The sequence below is a fragment of the Coturnix japonica genome, chromosome 2 (genome assembly GCF_001577835.2).
Source record: "Coturnix japonica isolate 7356 chromosome 2, Coturnix japonica 2.1, whole genome shotgun sequence".
NCBI classification, from domain to species: Eukaryota; Metazoa; Chordata; class Aves; order Galliformes; family Phasianidae; genus Coturnix; species Coturnix japonica.
In genome coordinates this window covers 36,680,892-36,698,111 of record NC_029517.1, presented here as the reverse complement: position 1 = coordinate 36,698,111, position 17,220 = coordinate 36,680,892, and the positions used below count along the sequence as shown (strand labels likewise).

At 40.0% G+C, this 17,220-nt stretch overlaps 1 protein-coding gene across 1 annotated transcript in view; it reads right to left on the bottom strand.

The window, feature by feature from the left end:
• TGFBR2 (transforming growth factor beta receptor 2) overlaps positions 1 to 17,220 on the bottom strand; it is a 62,848-nt gene that overhangs the window by 33,045 nt on the left and 12,583 nt on the right. The window contains exons 2-3 of the mRNA XM_015853978.2: positions 3,431 to 3,581; positions 1,612 to 1,802 (exon numbers count right to left, since the gene is read on the bottom strand). Coding sequence (XP_015709464.1) covers positions 1,612 to 1,802; positions 3,431 to 3,581 — 342 coding nt within the window. The remainder of the gene's footprint in view (positions 1 to 1,611; positions 1,803 to 3,430; positions 3,582 to 17,220) is intronic.

Genomic DNA, 17,220 nt, shown 5'->3' with positions numbered 1-17,220 from the left:
TAAGTTAGATGGTATGTCAGATGTTATGGGTGAAACTCATGCTGGAAATGCAGCAGGGCATCTATGCAGCTCATGTGAGCTGCTGTTGGTGAGTTCCTGGGCTAACTCCGGGGGTCTTAACTGGAGCTAATATGCAAGGACAGGCTCTCTTGTAGAATTCTACATGATGTAACAGATATGTTTCTACACCCAGGCACTGAAGAGATAGTTGTACAAATACACTATATAGAATATACACAAAGTAAGGGCTTTTCAGTGCATACATTCTTTTTTGATACAATCAAGGTAATCTGTTACAAGTAGGTCCTCCGTCTACCAGATATGACCAAATCAATATCAGTATTTCCCCCATCTCTTGAAAGCCCGCCTGATCAGGTGTTGGGCAGACTGACAGGGATCAGCAGTCAAGATGTCTGGATTTTGCTTAAGCCTGGGGGAGAGATGAGGTAGAATTCAAGAGGTATAACCAAAAATGGACAGCCCATGTCCACTATAGCAAGGACCTTCTAGATTGCTCCTGGCACATCTGTTGCAGTTTTGCAGACTGAACTTGTTAGCTTTTTGGAAGGCTGCTAAAAAAGAGGCAGAAGTGTCTCACAAATTTATATGCTTTTGCCTTAGCACTTCCACGCACTGTGTTTGCTAAATTTGGTGATAGCATACCAACCCTTTCTTATCTCAGATACTATGGATTACATTAGACCTTTTTCTGAGGAACGTGCAGTTTATGAGGAGTGTGCAGTAGGCCATACTCATTAAGAAGTATGTTTGAAAAAATCCAAGGAGGCTGCTGTTGGCCTGAGAAAGACCTGATTCCGTTTAAGGAAAAATTACAACTCTGGGATGCAGATGTAAAAGGAAAATAAAATGAGGTGAGTGCATGAACACATGCATTTTATCAATGAGCAGCATGAGGAATGCTGGTACTGTGAGCATCTTCTCAGCCTTTACTACACTTGTGGCAGTCAATGTATATATTCGTTAAGCACTGTGGGGATAGTTCATGTACTTGCATCACTGTCTATACAAGGTTTTAAATGGTTTAATTGAACATACAAACATCTCTGTGTGCTGAAGTAACTAACAACTAAGGTGTAAATATCATATGCACAAGCAAATGTAACTTTGTGCAAATTCACAAAAGAAGCCCCCCCAAAAAACCAACAAGAAAATGCAGGTGAGCAGGAACCACAGAAATGATTATTTTCAATTCAGACACACAGGTTTGACATTAAATAACTCAGATTTGACTTTAAATACTGGTTTTGACTCTTGTCTGTGTTCTATAACATGTTGCATATGGGTGTGTCACCGACACAATCCTCAGCAGATTCTACATGCCATTCAAGTCACTTTCTACTGCCATGTATTGAGATGAATACCTGAACTGCTTCAAAAGGAAAATTGCCTGGCAGAAAAAAATATGTCCAGAAAGCACAAAGGACAGGATGAGATTTTGCAGTCTCAGAAGAGGCCAGAAAGCCTCCAGCCACCAGGAAGTTTTCTTCTGCAAAAGGCAGTTCCAAAGACCACTGCATTTAAGGTCACATTCAATATCACATGCAAGGCAGAGCCCATGAATGAAGAGCAAATTATTAAACTCAAACTCACCTTCAGAAAAAAAAAGAACATCGTTGCACTCTTCACCCGTACAGGAACACATGAACATCAGTCCCCCATCGTCCTTCTTTTCCTTCATCACACACCGCTCTGAGCTGGAGTCGTCCAACATGTGACCATACAGCCTTTTCTGGGGATCATGGCAGATGGTTTCTAGTGTCACATTTTCATCATTCCGTCTCCTAGGAAGGAGAAGGAAAAACTGAAATCAAAAGGGTACTTATAAAAGGTAGCAGAAAGGGTCATTCCTGACTGATGTTTGCCTCGTTTGAGAGCTCCAAGGTGATTTAAAGAACACTGTGAGTTTTCTCCTGCTCTCCTGAACTGGGAAAATTTTGGTTATGCCTGGGCTACTCCACGCTGGGGTATTTGCATCGTGGTACAGCTACTCCTATGTCATATTACCACTAAGCTCCAAGGACTACCTTTGAAAGTCTCCTCCAAATCTATCCAAGCTATGGCTCAATGAACTGCTGTGAACTTCAGAACATACTTTTGGGTTTTGTGGTCACTGTGCAGACAGTAAAAATCTGTGGGAAATTATGACAAAAACAGAATGATTTCCTCAAAATCTGAGGAATTTCTAATGAGTCAGGATTTTGGTTTTGCTCTTGAGGACTGAATTCAGCGCAGCTTCAGCACTGAAGGAGTTACTTACTTGCAGAATGTTGTTTGTGAAAAACAAAACAAAACAAAACAAAGCTGGTGCAAACCAGAATGACCTCTCTGTCAGGGAAATACTTACAGCTGATAATCTGGCCCAGATCCCTGCACTCTGTCTTGGTCCACAGGTTCTATTTCACTGACACAAGGCTTGGAGGCAAAGAGTACTTTAAGCACAGCTTTCAGTTCATGAACCTTTTGGCTAAACTGGCACAAAAAGGCCAAGAATATATTCTATGGCACTGGAGTCTCTTTGGATGGTAATAACTGACAACCAACATACAATCTAGGAGCCCCGGACAAATAAAAAAGCACGCCAGACTGATTCGGTATTTCAAGCATCTACTTCCAATTACACTCAACATCGCTTCAAGTCAATGGATATAACTACTACCTCAGTGAGTTGCACGACCATCTAAGTAATTCAAATTGTGCTTCTGTATCAGCAGCAGCATTGCAAATATACAGTTCCATTCCATTTGTCCACTCAGGAACACATCAAGATTGTTGCTATCTATCTTTGGCTTACCATTTATGGAAAGTTAAACACACAGATTTTAGAGAGGAGGGTATGTTCAGAGTCAACAACAAATAATTACAAGTCATTTCCACATGATCAGTCTTTCTCCGGCACATATACATGCCATATATAAAGCAAAAGGCACACTAAAAGCACATAGGTGATTTTCTTTTCAATTAAGAGAAGGCATTTTTACCCATACATGGTAAACAGGAATGGTATGATAAGTGTACAAAGAGTTCAGTGTGAAATCTGAGGGAGAACAGCGGCACTGGCTGAAGAGAAACATTCTCCTCTCAGCTTCAGACCTGTTTCTCACACTGAGTACTGTGGATAGGTGTAGTAAACTGTTTTGAGCAATACTATGCCTGCTTTGCGATAACAGAACACACTGGAACACAACTACTTTTAAAAATATATATATAAGATATCCCTAGAACATTTCATAACAGAATTCTTGTAAACTTCAACGAACTTTCAGTATGCTGAATAAAGATTCAAGCTGGAAGAGGTAAATATGAGCCTGGAGGAATAGAGTGGCTCAGAACATCTGAGCTATTCAGAAAAGTACTAAATAATAACAAATAAGTATGTACTCTTTCTCACCTGTAGGATGAAATAACTTACCATACTGCTGCACAGACTTCGTTATTCTTCTCACAGATAGAAGTGATGTTGCAGTTGCTCTTGCACTGATATTGGTTTGAGCACGTTGTTGCTTTAATGTCACAGAATTTGCATAGTCTGGGCAATTGCAGTCCATTTTCCTTGCTTCTATCTACAGGTGACATATTTCCAGCAAAAGGGGAAAAAAAAAAAAAGAAAAAAGACAAAAAAGAAATGGAAACTCAGCAATGATACATTATCAGATTGCATCAATGCTCATTATGGAGATATTTTCACCAGCAGGAAAAATTCCCTCACACCTTAAATTAGAGAATCTCTAATACTGCACAACTACCAGTTTTCTTTGTAAGAGGATAAGAGCCACACTGTCAAGAATAGCATGATCAAAGAGAATTGGAAATATCATGTCAATGTCTACAGACTTCAGAGGATGCAAAGGCTTCTTTGTAATTTGCAGAACGAAGCTTAATCTGAGACTAGTTTGTTCTAAGAGAACTACTCTGCAGTCATGTACTTAAATTATTCACAGGCAGCGTATTGATCCCTTACATGCAATAAATAGATTGCATCATTGTCTGTTTGCCAAAATAACTGGGGACACCATGGTGGGAATGCACATCAGGTGACTGTCATCATGATGACTTGGATCATGATGGATTTTGCAAGACTGTCTTCACTAACCTTAGGCATAGCCCAAGTGTCATTCCTAATCTCACTGCTGTTTGCAAAGAAACACAGAGCTGGAACTTGCCGTCAGCCTAAGTTAGATGGTATGTCAGATGTTATGGGTGAAACTCATGCTGGAAATGCAGCAGGGCATCTATGCAGCTCATGTGAGCTGCTGTTGGTGAGTTTCTGGGCTAACTCCAGGGGTCTTAACCGAAGCTAATATGCAAGGACAGACTCTCTTGTAGGATTCTACATGATGTAACAGATATGTTTCTACACCCAGGCACTGAAGAAATACTTGCTTACTAGTTGCAGAAGGCATGGCACTATCCATCTACTTCAGTGTATAATCAGTAAAGGAGATGTTATTTATCCCAGTTTCATGAATTTCAGGAAGCATATTTTTAGTTCAAAAGATATTTTAAAAAGCTAGCATGAGTGTAAGGAACTGAAAATGCCAACTCAAATTGTTTTCTGAATCTAAAATGAATATGCAACTTTATCTGAAGTGTAGTAGATTATTTACAACAGTTTCATTCTGACTCGCTTTGTAATACATTTGGACAAGTAGGCGGAATCACTTTATGGTGATCCTAAGCTTCATGTAGCACAGTTCTTTTCTTTCAGACACCTGTGTGTTACAATCATGTTCATATTGCTCACTGTCAGCTTATGCTGCTAGTCAACCAACAATAGGCAATCAGAGATTTGTAATCTATCCCTCTATCCACTACTAGCAGAGAAATCATTTTTTCTTCTAGAACTTCACTCTTCACTACCATTAGAATTCTTTTTTTACAGGAATTAAATTCACACACTTTTTCTTGAAGGAAAAGAAGGCCTCTTGCTAGCATTTCAACAGATTTCTAAGCCATTGTGAGGGACAGGAAGAAAGGTCTTTCAACCTCACCCAAAGAATACATCCTTCTTTTCATCACTAGTATGTTCCTATACTGACCTCAGACTCAGATCTTATTTACCACTGCAACAAGTGATGAAATTCCTAATGATTTTAATCACCAAACTGCATGGGTTGGAAGAGACCTCAAGAGATCATTGAGTGCAAGCTCCCTGCTATAAGCAGGTTTCCTTAAGTAGGTTGAACGGGTAGTCATCCAGACAGATCTCGAATAATTTCACAGGAGACTCCACAACATCACTGGGCATGCTGTTTCTGTGCTTGGTCACCCTTACTGTAAAGAAGTTCTTCCACACATTTGTATGGAAATTCTTGTGTTTAAAGTTTAGGCCATTACTCCTTGTCCTATCACTATGCACCACTGAGAAGAGCCTGGCCTCATCCATTTGCCTCCCACCTCCCTTTATATATTTATAAACATTAATCAGATGTCCCCTCAGTCTTCTTTCTCCCAGGCTGAAGAGTCAAGTTACTCAACCTTCCCTCATAAGGAAGATGCTCCAGGCCCTTTAACATCTTTGTGGCCATCCACTGGACTCCTTCTAGGAGATTCCTGTCTTTAAAAATACTGGGCTCCCCAGTTCAAAAATGTGGCTTCACCAGGGCACAGTAGTGGGAGGGGATCACCTCCCTCAACCTGCTGGCCACATTCTTTTTAATGTACCCCAGGATACCATTGGCCTTCTTGACCACAAGGGCACACTGCTGGCTCATAGTCAACCTGCTGCCCACCAGAACACGCAGGTTCTTTTCTACAGAACTCCTCTCCAGGAGGACATTCTCTAACCTGTACTGATACATGCAGTTATTCCTCGTCACGTGCAGTCCTCTACACTCACGTTATACCTCATCAAGTTCCAGACAGTTTGTCTAACAGTATTAGAAGCTGCTACACAGAGGTGAGGGTTATGATGAGCTCAGTTGGGAGCACTCATTAGGGTGGAGAATGCTGGCAGTATCTTACAGGCTGGCTGAATTTTAAGCCTGAGGTAAACATTTCTTGTCCATGACCACTTGTGTTGCAACAACTCCCCGAAGCCATGTAGGTGTGGCAGGATCTTGAAAGGTCTGGTATCTAGTGCCCTTTAAAATACGTGCTAATATATTCAACCTTCTGGTAAACTGCTTCTCCTTTTGGGATGGTACCTCTTATTTGCCAAATGTAAAAAAGAAATTAATAGCTGTATGAATTTTTTTAGGCTACAGTGATGATCAAAGCACTGACAATGAGGGACTGTCCGTCCTCTGTCACTGGCACTACCCAGTCCTCCTCAGACTCCTCAAGGCTAGAGCCAAAGACTATGTGACAGAAATCTTCACCTAAACCAATTCAAGCACATTGTGTTTGCTGAGAGATAGGATCATTTCTGTGCTTTTCCCACCCATGCCAGGTCTGCCACTGGAACAAACAGATGCAGATATGTTCAGACCTCTTCCCAAGGAGAGATCTCCAAACCAGGCAGTTTGATTTTAACAAATAAATAAATAAAAAATATCCAGACTGGGAGTAGCAATCCCCTTCAAAGTCACAAACACTGAATTTCTAAGATAGAGCTTTGTAGGCTTTAATTCAACTACTAGCAAAAGGCTGGGTAGTTACAGTCAGTTTATTTCTAAACAGACTACATTCACGACAAAAGCTAATGGAGTTTTAGGACTTCCAGAGCAGAATGGACTTGAATTTTCTCCCAGAAGTTCTGGTAACTGACGTTGAAAATGCAGTGCTTCTGTTTTCACTCCCCTGACCATTCATGGTATTAGATAAACTGTTCAGGTACACAGACTTTCACACAAATAAATCAGATGCACTTCAGCATCTGGTTTGAAGTGGGACTATGGTTTACTTCCCAAATACTTTTCGCATTGCTGTTGCAGGTGTTGGTGTATTGTACACTGCTACAGCTTTGTCTTGCCCTTTCTGACGACTCATACAGTTCAAAACTAATTGGGTAAAAGACACATTTGACCATTTCCTATCAGATTGATGCTAAAATCAATCTCTGCAAATGTTCTGAGATGAAATGGAGCCATATGCAGACCTCAACATCACTCTCTTCGGATTACAAAAATGCTACCAGACTCTGACAACTCAGAGGAAATATTATTCTGCTTCCAAATCACACAAACTCAGACCTGCCTATAATCAATGCATCTTTCCCAGAGAATGGGAAGTTGCTATAGCTCTTATTTACTCAATAATTCCCCAGTGGTCCTACGAGCAATGAGTAGCTCATGACCAGCAATATTACTCCTGTTCAGCTAGCCCACTGGATGTTAATTCAGAAGTTAATCTGAATTTTTGAAACTGCTGGACTGCCCTGTTGCCTACTTTACATGACAGGAGCCAGGTCCTCATGACTTCCTCTTGTTCATAAAAGTAAAATTACATTAATGCTGCGGACAGAAGTCCTTCATTTTTCTGTTAAAAAAAAAAAACAAAAAAAACACAAAAAACAAAAAACACAACAAACTAAAACAACAACAACAACAACAACAACAAAAAGCCACAAAAATGTGTGGATATAATGGGAAAGTTGACAGAAAAAACACAGATTTGCACATCTGAAGGACAACATTATAAAATGTGTACTTGCCTCTTATGTGAGCCTTTTTCGTCTACTCTCTAATGTTAGTTTCCTTGTTTTTACTTCTTATTTTGACTTCTGCAGGAAGTGTAATTCTAGCTTTCATTGCTTCTTTGTTCATGAAGAGTGCTCAAAAAAGGCAGCAGTTTCTTGGCTATGAAGATTCCAGCTGATAACCATATATCAGTCACCATGGTTAAAACACATGGAACATGCAAGCCAAAACCTGGGCTGGACATTACGGAAGAGACACCAGAGCAGCCATAGAGGAAATACCAATACCATGGCTTCCAGTGGAGCCAGACTTCTGGGACAATACTTTTACTCCATGGTTCACTTCTTCCTTTTGACTTTTTGGGCTCTTACAAACTGTATGCCTCACCTCAAGTCTACTGACTGTCTCAAAGTTGTTTGCTTTGCATCTGTTGTTCACAGACCTTTAAATTCCATTGAGACCTCAGTCTACAGTTCACATTCCTCCTACTTTTATCGCTTTATTTCTTAATATCCTTACAGACCTCTCAAAAGTCAGTAATATTTAAATAAAACTCAAACCACCATGATGTCATTTTGGGAATATCAACATTGGAAATTTTTGTTTATGTATTATGACACCTTTCAGAAATATCTGCTGATTTCTCTCACTTCTGTCTTGTAAGACACAATTACTCCTACCTAGTGCCTTTCATACATGTATACATATTAAACAACATTTCTGAGTAGATAGATTTCATCTCTTTTATAAAACATTGCTGAGAGAGATGCTGGGATGAGAACTCATCCACTCTGAAATAATTCTAGCTAATAGCAGAGATTTCATTCAAGATTTCACTCCACTCTAGTGTGGAAATCTGCACGGAGAAGATGTCTTTATCAGAAAGAACAGAAGGAAGCTGTCCTTACTCCACTAAAGAGAACAACTCCATGGCCTTGTGTCTCAATAGCTCAATAGCACAGTAGTAGCTCCAAAGAAAATCTAAGATGTATTAACCTTCTCATCCAACATGTAAAGACTAAGTATTTCTAGGAACGATACAGCATTTTTACTGTTTTGCCTGCCACTTCCAGTACATAACCTATAACCTCAGCAAAACTTCAAAACAAGTGGGAACACCACCAGAATCACAAAAAATGAACTGCTGTTGCAAAACCATTCTCTGTATTCCAAACAGAAACTTCTACACTTAAATAATCAATACTTAGAAGGGAGAAGGTGTCAAGGAAAAAGAGTGATCTGAGCTTTGTTTTTCGTGCCTGGAAACATCCTGATGACTGCTCTTAATTATACTGGTTACGTTCAGTGCAGTAGTACAAGGAGGAAAAGAGAGTATCATAATTAATTCTAAAGATTCATAGAATCATAGACCATAGAATCACAGAATCACAGGGTCAGAAAGGACCTAGAAGATCATCTAGTCCAACCATCCTCCCATTACTATTGCTACCACAAGCCACGAAAGCATAAAATAAACAAAAATCATAAACAAAAATCATGAGTCACAAAATCACAGGGCAAGACAGAGAAATTACAGAAATAAGTTAGGAAGAAAAAAAAACACAAAACACCCAAAAGCAAATAAAGAGAAGAAAAACAAAGCTCCTGGGTTCTACTTTATTCACCACTGCTGCAGTCTTAGAGTGCATTTGAGTAATATTTAGAAACTTTGGCCACAAAGGGTTGGAAACTCACTAACTTACAAAATCAAAAGTTAAAAAAATAAAAAACAGTACATTCCACGATCCTGATCTTCAAGAAAAATATCAGCTATTGTATGACTCATGATAAAATCACAGGATTTGGCAACACTACAGATCATCAGGTAACTCCCATTGCAACACACAGGGGTAACCCATGAAGCAAGTGTTTACAGGTTTTCAGCTACAGTTGACACTTCTGGGTTTAATGCCAACATTAGTTGAAATGAGTATGAACTCATACAGTACACAGAGTCTTGGATCATGCTTTCAGGTATGATTCTTAATCTCAACTATAATTTAGGCCAGTGGGACTGCCATTGGAACAGGACTTTTGTACTGTTTCTATTCACAGCAACAATGATCAGCATGCTCAGTCAGATTCCTTAAAGGCAAACATGAACTATCTTTTATATGCAACTCAATTATCACAGCAAAACTGACTCCAGAAATGTTAAGTTCACCATATTTAACTGTCCCTGTGCTAGGACTCCAAAAAAACACATTCCTCTCTGCGTCATCCTGTATCACATACAGTCACAAATCACTGAAGTCAGCTTTGTCTGACCCTAACAAGCCAGCCCCTTTTCTTCCTCCAGGTTCTTCACCTTTTATGTTTCCTTTTGATCCTCAGTGTTCTAGCCTAGCACAGCAGCTCTCTTGGTTGATGTCTAAATATGTGCCTTTGTGTGATAAACACATGGCTGTTTGCAAAATGACTGGGACCGCTGTGCTGCTTCCCTGCCTGATCAAGCCTAATCGAAGCTCTGTGAAGAACAAAGACCAAAATAAGGTCCTTTCAGTGAATATCACTTCATGAATTAATTGGAGGAGATGCCCATCATAGGTTTTCACTATCAGGTAAAGGTTCCTGCCTGTCACATGGAAAAAAATATCCATGTCATGCCAATCGGACAGTAATAATACAACGGTTAATGCAAGGAGACACACGTTAATCCCACAGTCTCACAATCCATTCTATTATGAAGCAGCCACTCTGAGATGAGGGAAACAATCCAGCTAGGGCCCAAAGGTGTGCGATGCACATAGACTGCAGTCTCTGCTCTTCAGTCATACCTGAGAAGTCTGCTAGAAACTGTTCTGATGAGCTAAATCTAGCCAGAACAGAATTGAACCCCCAGTTCAAAAAAGAAAGGCCAAAGTAGAAGAACTGGTTCACTATAGGAAGGCCATTGGGTGGGCTGCACTTAAATTTGGAAACCACTCTTTCCAACCCACAGATTGGTAAGGAGCAAGAAGGGCATGCACAGAGGGAGAAGGCAAAAGGAAAAGGAACAGGAGTTAGAAAACTTCATTTAACTCATCTCTACAGTGGAAGTGCCTGGCTTTTAGCAGTATGTGGAACTGGCAAAACCTTGCTTTAGGGATTGCTGCAGGCACTGACACAGAAACAGAATCATATCTAGCAGGAGTGAGGGGGTGGGACATAACTAAAGTAAATAAGGCAGGGAACAGAACATTAAGCTGGAGATCTTGAGGATAAAAATCATTCTTGTATTTAAAGCATTAAAATAATATTATTTTTATCTACTACTTCCAAAATGAGCTAGCACTGGCAGTTTTAATCATGGGCTGCGCTCCCCACATTCATACAAGGAATGACAGTGAGCTGCCTGTCTCAAACACGTCTCAGAACTGAGCTAGCGGTCTTCACTGAAATTACTACTGACTCACATTAGTTCAGGTGAAGAGACTCTAGCTCAGCACGTACAATAAAATGTGATCATGCTCTGAAAACAGGCAACAAGAACAACACTGTTGTGATGCTTTGACTAATGACCCAGGCTTTTACCTGCAGATTTTAACTTGCTGTTCTCTTCCACATTTTCTGGCTACTGCCTAGCACTCCATGGTAGCCTACAATAGGCAGAACAAATGAATACTGTCTTCAGGCAAAAAGGCTGAAAAAATGATCTAAATGATGACTTCCCATAGGGCACTCACAGGGATGTTTCATCTTCTCCTGACTTTAACCTGCAGCCTCACTAACGCAGCCAGTAAGCAGCACGAAGCACTGGAAAATGGTACGTGATATAACATGAAGATCAATTTATTCAGCTATGACTATAGGGTCTAGTTTTCCTGCATAATGCATTAAGTTTGGAATTTACTGGAAGCTGTCTTTGTTGGTTAACTCCTTCTGTGACTTCAGATACATAGCAAGTATCAAGGAAAGCAATGCTTATCTGGTTCAGAAGACTGGGAAAAACAGCTTCTCTGCTTTGTTAAAACACGAATGATCCATGGTTCGGGACTGACCTTCTCATAGCTAATTTTGACCTAATGCTAATTCTGCATTTCCTGCAAATTCACCTCCTTTGAAACTCTGTTTGCAAAGTAAAAGCTGGCATTTCTTCACTTGAAACAGAGCTGAAAAAGTATAAACACTTTGGATTCATACAAATATTTTTCCAACGTAGATGCTCTGAAAATAGACAGTAGGCATTTAAGCATTAAATAGTTCTTTCTGTAATGCAGAAAAAAAGAAAATATTTTTAATGACAGAGGAGCTTGTGGGGCAAATCCCACAATATTTACACATACACAATTAAGAATACTTCTGGCTCAGAAAAACACAAACAAGCTTCCAAGCCCAACTACAGATCCTCACCACAACAAAAACATGCTACAGAACCTTCTACTAGCTTGAATGAAGTTTCTGAACCCATCCTACCTCTCTCTCCAACCAGTTAATTAATCTATTTATGGAAACATGCTTCTCTGCACTCTCTCCTGAACAGTCACACTGCCACCAATAAGCTACTTGAAAATATGACAGATTTTCATTGTTCATAACAGCTTTAGGGAAGGTGAATCATTTGTCTTGAAAAAGCGCATATTTCTTCCAAAAGCTTAGTTTCTATTTCCACTACCCCCCCCCCCCCCCCTCCCCTTTCTTTTACTACAAGAGACATGAGGAATGTCCAACTGGAAGACATTCAAGACTATTTTCAAGCATTTATTTATTAAACTTCCAGTTTCCAACAGGGAAATTTGAGGGTTCACCTAGTACAGGTAGAACAGCATTTCAGAACCTTTTCTAATAACATTATCACTAAGATACCTCAACTGATCAAAGTATTCTGCAGAAACAGGTCTTGGTTCCTCAGTTCATTTGCAAACCTACTGAATGTACTCAGTGTCCCCATACAAAATGAAAAATCCATGAGGTTATTAAAAAGAAAAAAAGAAGAAAATAATTAAAGAATTGCATTCTTAAAGTATCAACATTGCTTATCTAAAGAAATTACTTCATTACTAGCAGTCATGAATGTCCGTCTTGTGATAGCTGCTTAGTGCAGTTACAAGCTTCCTTCTATATTACATTGCCAAATTCTGCCTTCATTCCCATGAGGAACTGCTGTTGTTGTACCTGTGGCTGCCACAGCAGGTAGACAGATGGGCACAGTCCTTCCTCTCCCTTGTAGATAACTTCCACGTCTGCTCCTTGCTGGAGCACTAAAGGAGGCAGCTCTCAGCTCCCACAGAACAATGCGGAACCAAAGCAGCACAGAAATCAAAAATAGTAACATATTTGTTCAGCCAAACACTCGGAACTGACACTCCTACAGGGCTTTAGTCATAGTTAGTATCTGGCCTTGTCACGTTTAACTTTACAAATGGCTTCAAACAACTAAGTGCTGGCCTGGCATCCTCACAGCACTACATCATATTAACTGATCAAATCAAAGGGGTTGAGGCTGAACAGTTTTGTGTGCCAATCTCTAAGTCCATTTAAAGCATGATTGATTTACCTCAGTTTAGCCAGTGTCAGAATTGAAAATTATCACTTGAGAAGTTGCTGTGGTTTCCTCAGTTTCTTTTAAATCAACTGGAAACTCAAGTCATGTGAATTCCATATGTAGAAAAGCTTTCATAACATACTTGATGACCACCTGCACCATTTTTAATGAGAATATGGAAGCTTTAAGTAGTTGACAGAAAATAGTCTCTTCCAAATGCAAGACTGACCCCTGTGTTGACAGCATACAGTGACTCTGGTTGCAAAAAAAGCCAAATAGCTCCTAAATAACATCCTAAAACTACAGCTAACTCTTGCTGAAGCTAAAATCTTGCTAAATATGCTAAATTAAGTTCTTTACTAGGAGAGTGGTGAGGTCCTGGAACAGGCTGCCCAGGGACGTTGTGGATGTCCCGTCCCTGGAGGTGTTCAAGGCCAGGTTGGATGGGGTCCTGGGCAACCTGATCTAGTAAACGTGGAAGTTTGGTGGCCCTGCCAGGCAGGGGGGTTGGAGCTTCATGATCCTTGAGGTCCCCTGTAACCCAGGTCATTCTGTGATTCTTTAAAGATGTGTTCATAGTGTATTCAAAAGAACACTAAGATACCAAAAATGCTCAGGAAATGGTAAGAAACATTTTTATATCAACTGCTATAGCTTATAAAGGGTTAAAACAGACCAGCATATGTTTATTAACACTGCTCATTCACTCAGGAGACTGACAGGCACATGCAAACCCTCTGTGGTTTGAGACAAAAACCTTTATGGAAGGTCACGAAATACGTTACTTTGGGGGAAGAGTTTTATTTGCTTTTTAAAGTTGAGAAAATGAAGCACAAACATTTAAGACTGACAAACCACACAGAAAGGAAATTCAAAGTTACTTCTCAGTCCCTCAGGCTCCCTTTCGTACAGCTAGGTTGCTTTGTGAATCATAAAAAACTATTGCTGTCATATTTGCCATTTCATATTTTCATTTTTCATTTTATTTGTTTTTGGCAATCTCCCCTTGAAATTACTGGCACACTTTCTGAACAGTTTTTTTGAAGGCATATAAGGCCATACCTATCTTTCCTCCACACGATTTGCTTTAAGGATAGGAAGCATGGTCACTGCAATGCGAGCCACATGCTCCATGGTAGTATCTGAGGGCCCACTGGGCTCCTGTCATGTGTAGCTTTCCACAGCCCTCAGCACATCACTCCTTTGGGATCCCAGTGCACAGCCTCCCAATTGCACACCATTACTGATGTCCTATTTTTAGTACCATTCTTTTTTTGTGTGCAAGGAAGCACATATTTTGAGAACAATTGTCTGCCTCTTGGAGAGGACCTCAGACTGTTTTAAGAAAAATGACTGATTTCTTTCTTAAGCATTTTGAACACAACAGATCTTCCCTTTTCCTCTCCTCTGTAGTGAGCCCATACTGAAAATAACTGCACAAATGGTCACAGTTTGCAAGAAAAAAAAACACCACCCAACAAAACACACAAAAACAACCTACCTCTTTTGGTTTCTGGCTCCCATCCCACACTGTACATTCTCTTTCCACATAGAGGAATCAGACTGGGGGTTTGATTTGCATTAATATTCAAATCACTGAGCGTCCCTCCACCTCCAAAAGGAGGGTCTGAACCCAGAACCATTCTCCAGTCTAGACAGCTACCTGACCATACAAATGCAACAAAGAACTTGGTGTGAGGAGCGAGAACCTATCATCATGTATTTCAGTAACAGCACCCAGGCTGGTCAGTTAAAAGGTCACATTCAAAAATACATGGTGCCCAAGTGACGTAAGTAAGTCATTAGAATATTTGAGGTATAACTGAATTGTTATTACAATTAAATGTTAGTACATTAATTGCAGTCCTGCTGTTCAGCATTGTCTTTTCACCATGGTAGAGGAATTCAAACTTGAGTTCCTAATATTTTCCCACACATGGCTCCATGTTAAGCCCAAGTAACTGGCCATCACAAGTGCATCTTCCTTGGTCAAATGCTGGAGCACATTCAAGTCATGGCTGCTTCGTGCAGGTCCCAGTCATTCTTAAAGCACTATCTGAACAGTCTACATAGCCAGGATTGGAAACAGCCAAGCAAACTGCCTTCAGCCACAGCACTGCAGGTCCAACTTAAGCAAGGATGTGCTCTGCAGAGAGAGCCTCTATCTCATACCACAGAAAATACTATGTGTATACACATACTGCCACTCAATCAGAAACAACTTCTGTAATATTTCATAACACAACAATAAGTGTGGGGAGAAACTGTGTACACAAGAAGACTCACAGCTGCTCACTCAAAATAAGCATTTAAATTGATTAACCAGACAGCTGTGCTTTTAAACTAGCAACCTTTACACAGTTACATGATTCAGAGGGATAAATATTTGTTTTTCCAGATTAAAGAAGGGCATTATCAGGACTTTTTTGAAAGTGCTTTTACTGCCACTTTTCCTCCTTTCCAGCCATAAACAAGTAAGGAAACAAAACAAAAATGTGCTTAGGGTGCAAAATTTGTCATGACAGCCTTGTCATGACAAGACTTGGGGATTTTGGTTTAAGATTAATATAAAATCTACTAATGTAGAGATCAAATGTAGCTACTAATGTAGCCTCATTTTGCTTAGCTTTTTTAATACCTCTGAACTTCAGGAATACTTGGGAGATCTGGAATTTAAGTTAAGGCATATCCTCCAATAAAAGGACACTCCTGCTATGGTCCGGCTTACAATAGCATCCATGTATTCTGACAAAAATGAATCCTGTGCTATTTCTGTCTCTAGATCTGAGCATAACCCATCCTTCCTAGTCTATTTGAAGTACAGTTTCCAAGCAGAATGCCTCATTTAACAAATCCACATCCTTTGCACACACAGAGACATCTCTGTCAGTGTTTATGCAAACGTATTTATGGAGAGGCTCTATTCAGGGCTCCTTTCTGCTGTTAGGAGGCATTTTCCTCCAAGAAAATAATGTTTATGAACCATTTTGTCCTCACACAGTAAGATTTGAATGACAGATTCAGGAAAATAGTATGAAAAAGAAATTACTCTCTTTCATAATCCATAAGCTCAACGAAAATCGTAAATCAGAGGAAAGTTAGACTCAAATGTAATCCCTTGGGAGTAGAATCATTTTGAATGGATTTGGGGAAAAACACAGACTATTCTCAAAGTCAGTAGCTCGGAAGATTATATTTGTCTCTGTCAAGTTACATGCAAAGAAGCAGAGTAACACAATTTAATACTCCAGGGATATGTTCTCTTGATAGATGTATCTAACTTCCAGAACACTTAATGGGAATTACATACTGAGCATTGAGAAAAGAGCACACACACAAGAATACACACTTTTAATGATATCCAACCTTAGGAAAACTTCTTTTTGTTGACTTCTTTTGTAGGAATCCTGCTGCTGTGGCATGCTGTTACAGGGTTATCAGATTGCTTGGTAAAGAAGCTGCTCTACCAGCAAAGCAGCATTTCCTTTATCTACTAAGGGTAAACTTGCAAGCATATCCCCAGGTATTAGCTGTTTCTTCTAATGCATTTGCAAATGACTCCCTGCAGCTACCTCTTGGACAGTGAATCAGCAACTGGCAATACTGTTCTGCTGAAATAAGGGAAAGTCAGCTCATTCATTTCTATCAGAGGCTGACATTTTACTGGGCTTGATGAAAAACAAAAATCATGGTTGAAGCTTGTCCACTGTGAAATGTGTTTCACCCATAAATGTTTCACCCTTGAAAATTCATTATTTCTAAACCAGAAGCGTGAGTAAATCACTCAGTTTACCATAAATTATTTCTACAACAGTCTCTACTGTGTGTGCGCGTGGTCCTGTAGGTAAGTTCTCACATATAAGAAGTTAGCACAGGGCGCTCAAAATGATCCCCAGAGGTCCCTTCCAACCTGATGATTCTGTGACTACCCACCACTTGCAGCAGTGAGATCTAGAAAATTTGACATTACAGCGTATGGTGAGGACGCTCCTCCATTAGACACAGCGCAGTGGGAAGGAACTTGCCAGTCTAAAATGTTTAGTCTACCTGCCCGAAGACGTGTGAGGGACTGCAGACTCTTCCACTTTGTTTATGATGACGCAGAATAAAATCGTAAATAAACTCAGAACGTGAAATATACACATGGAGTTGGATTTC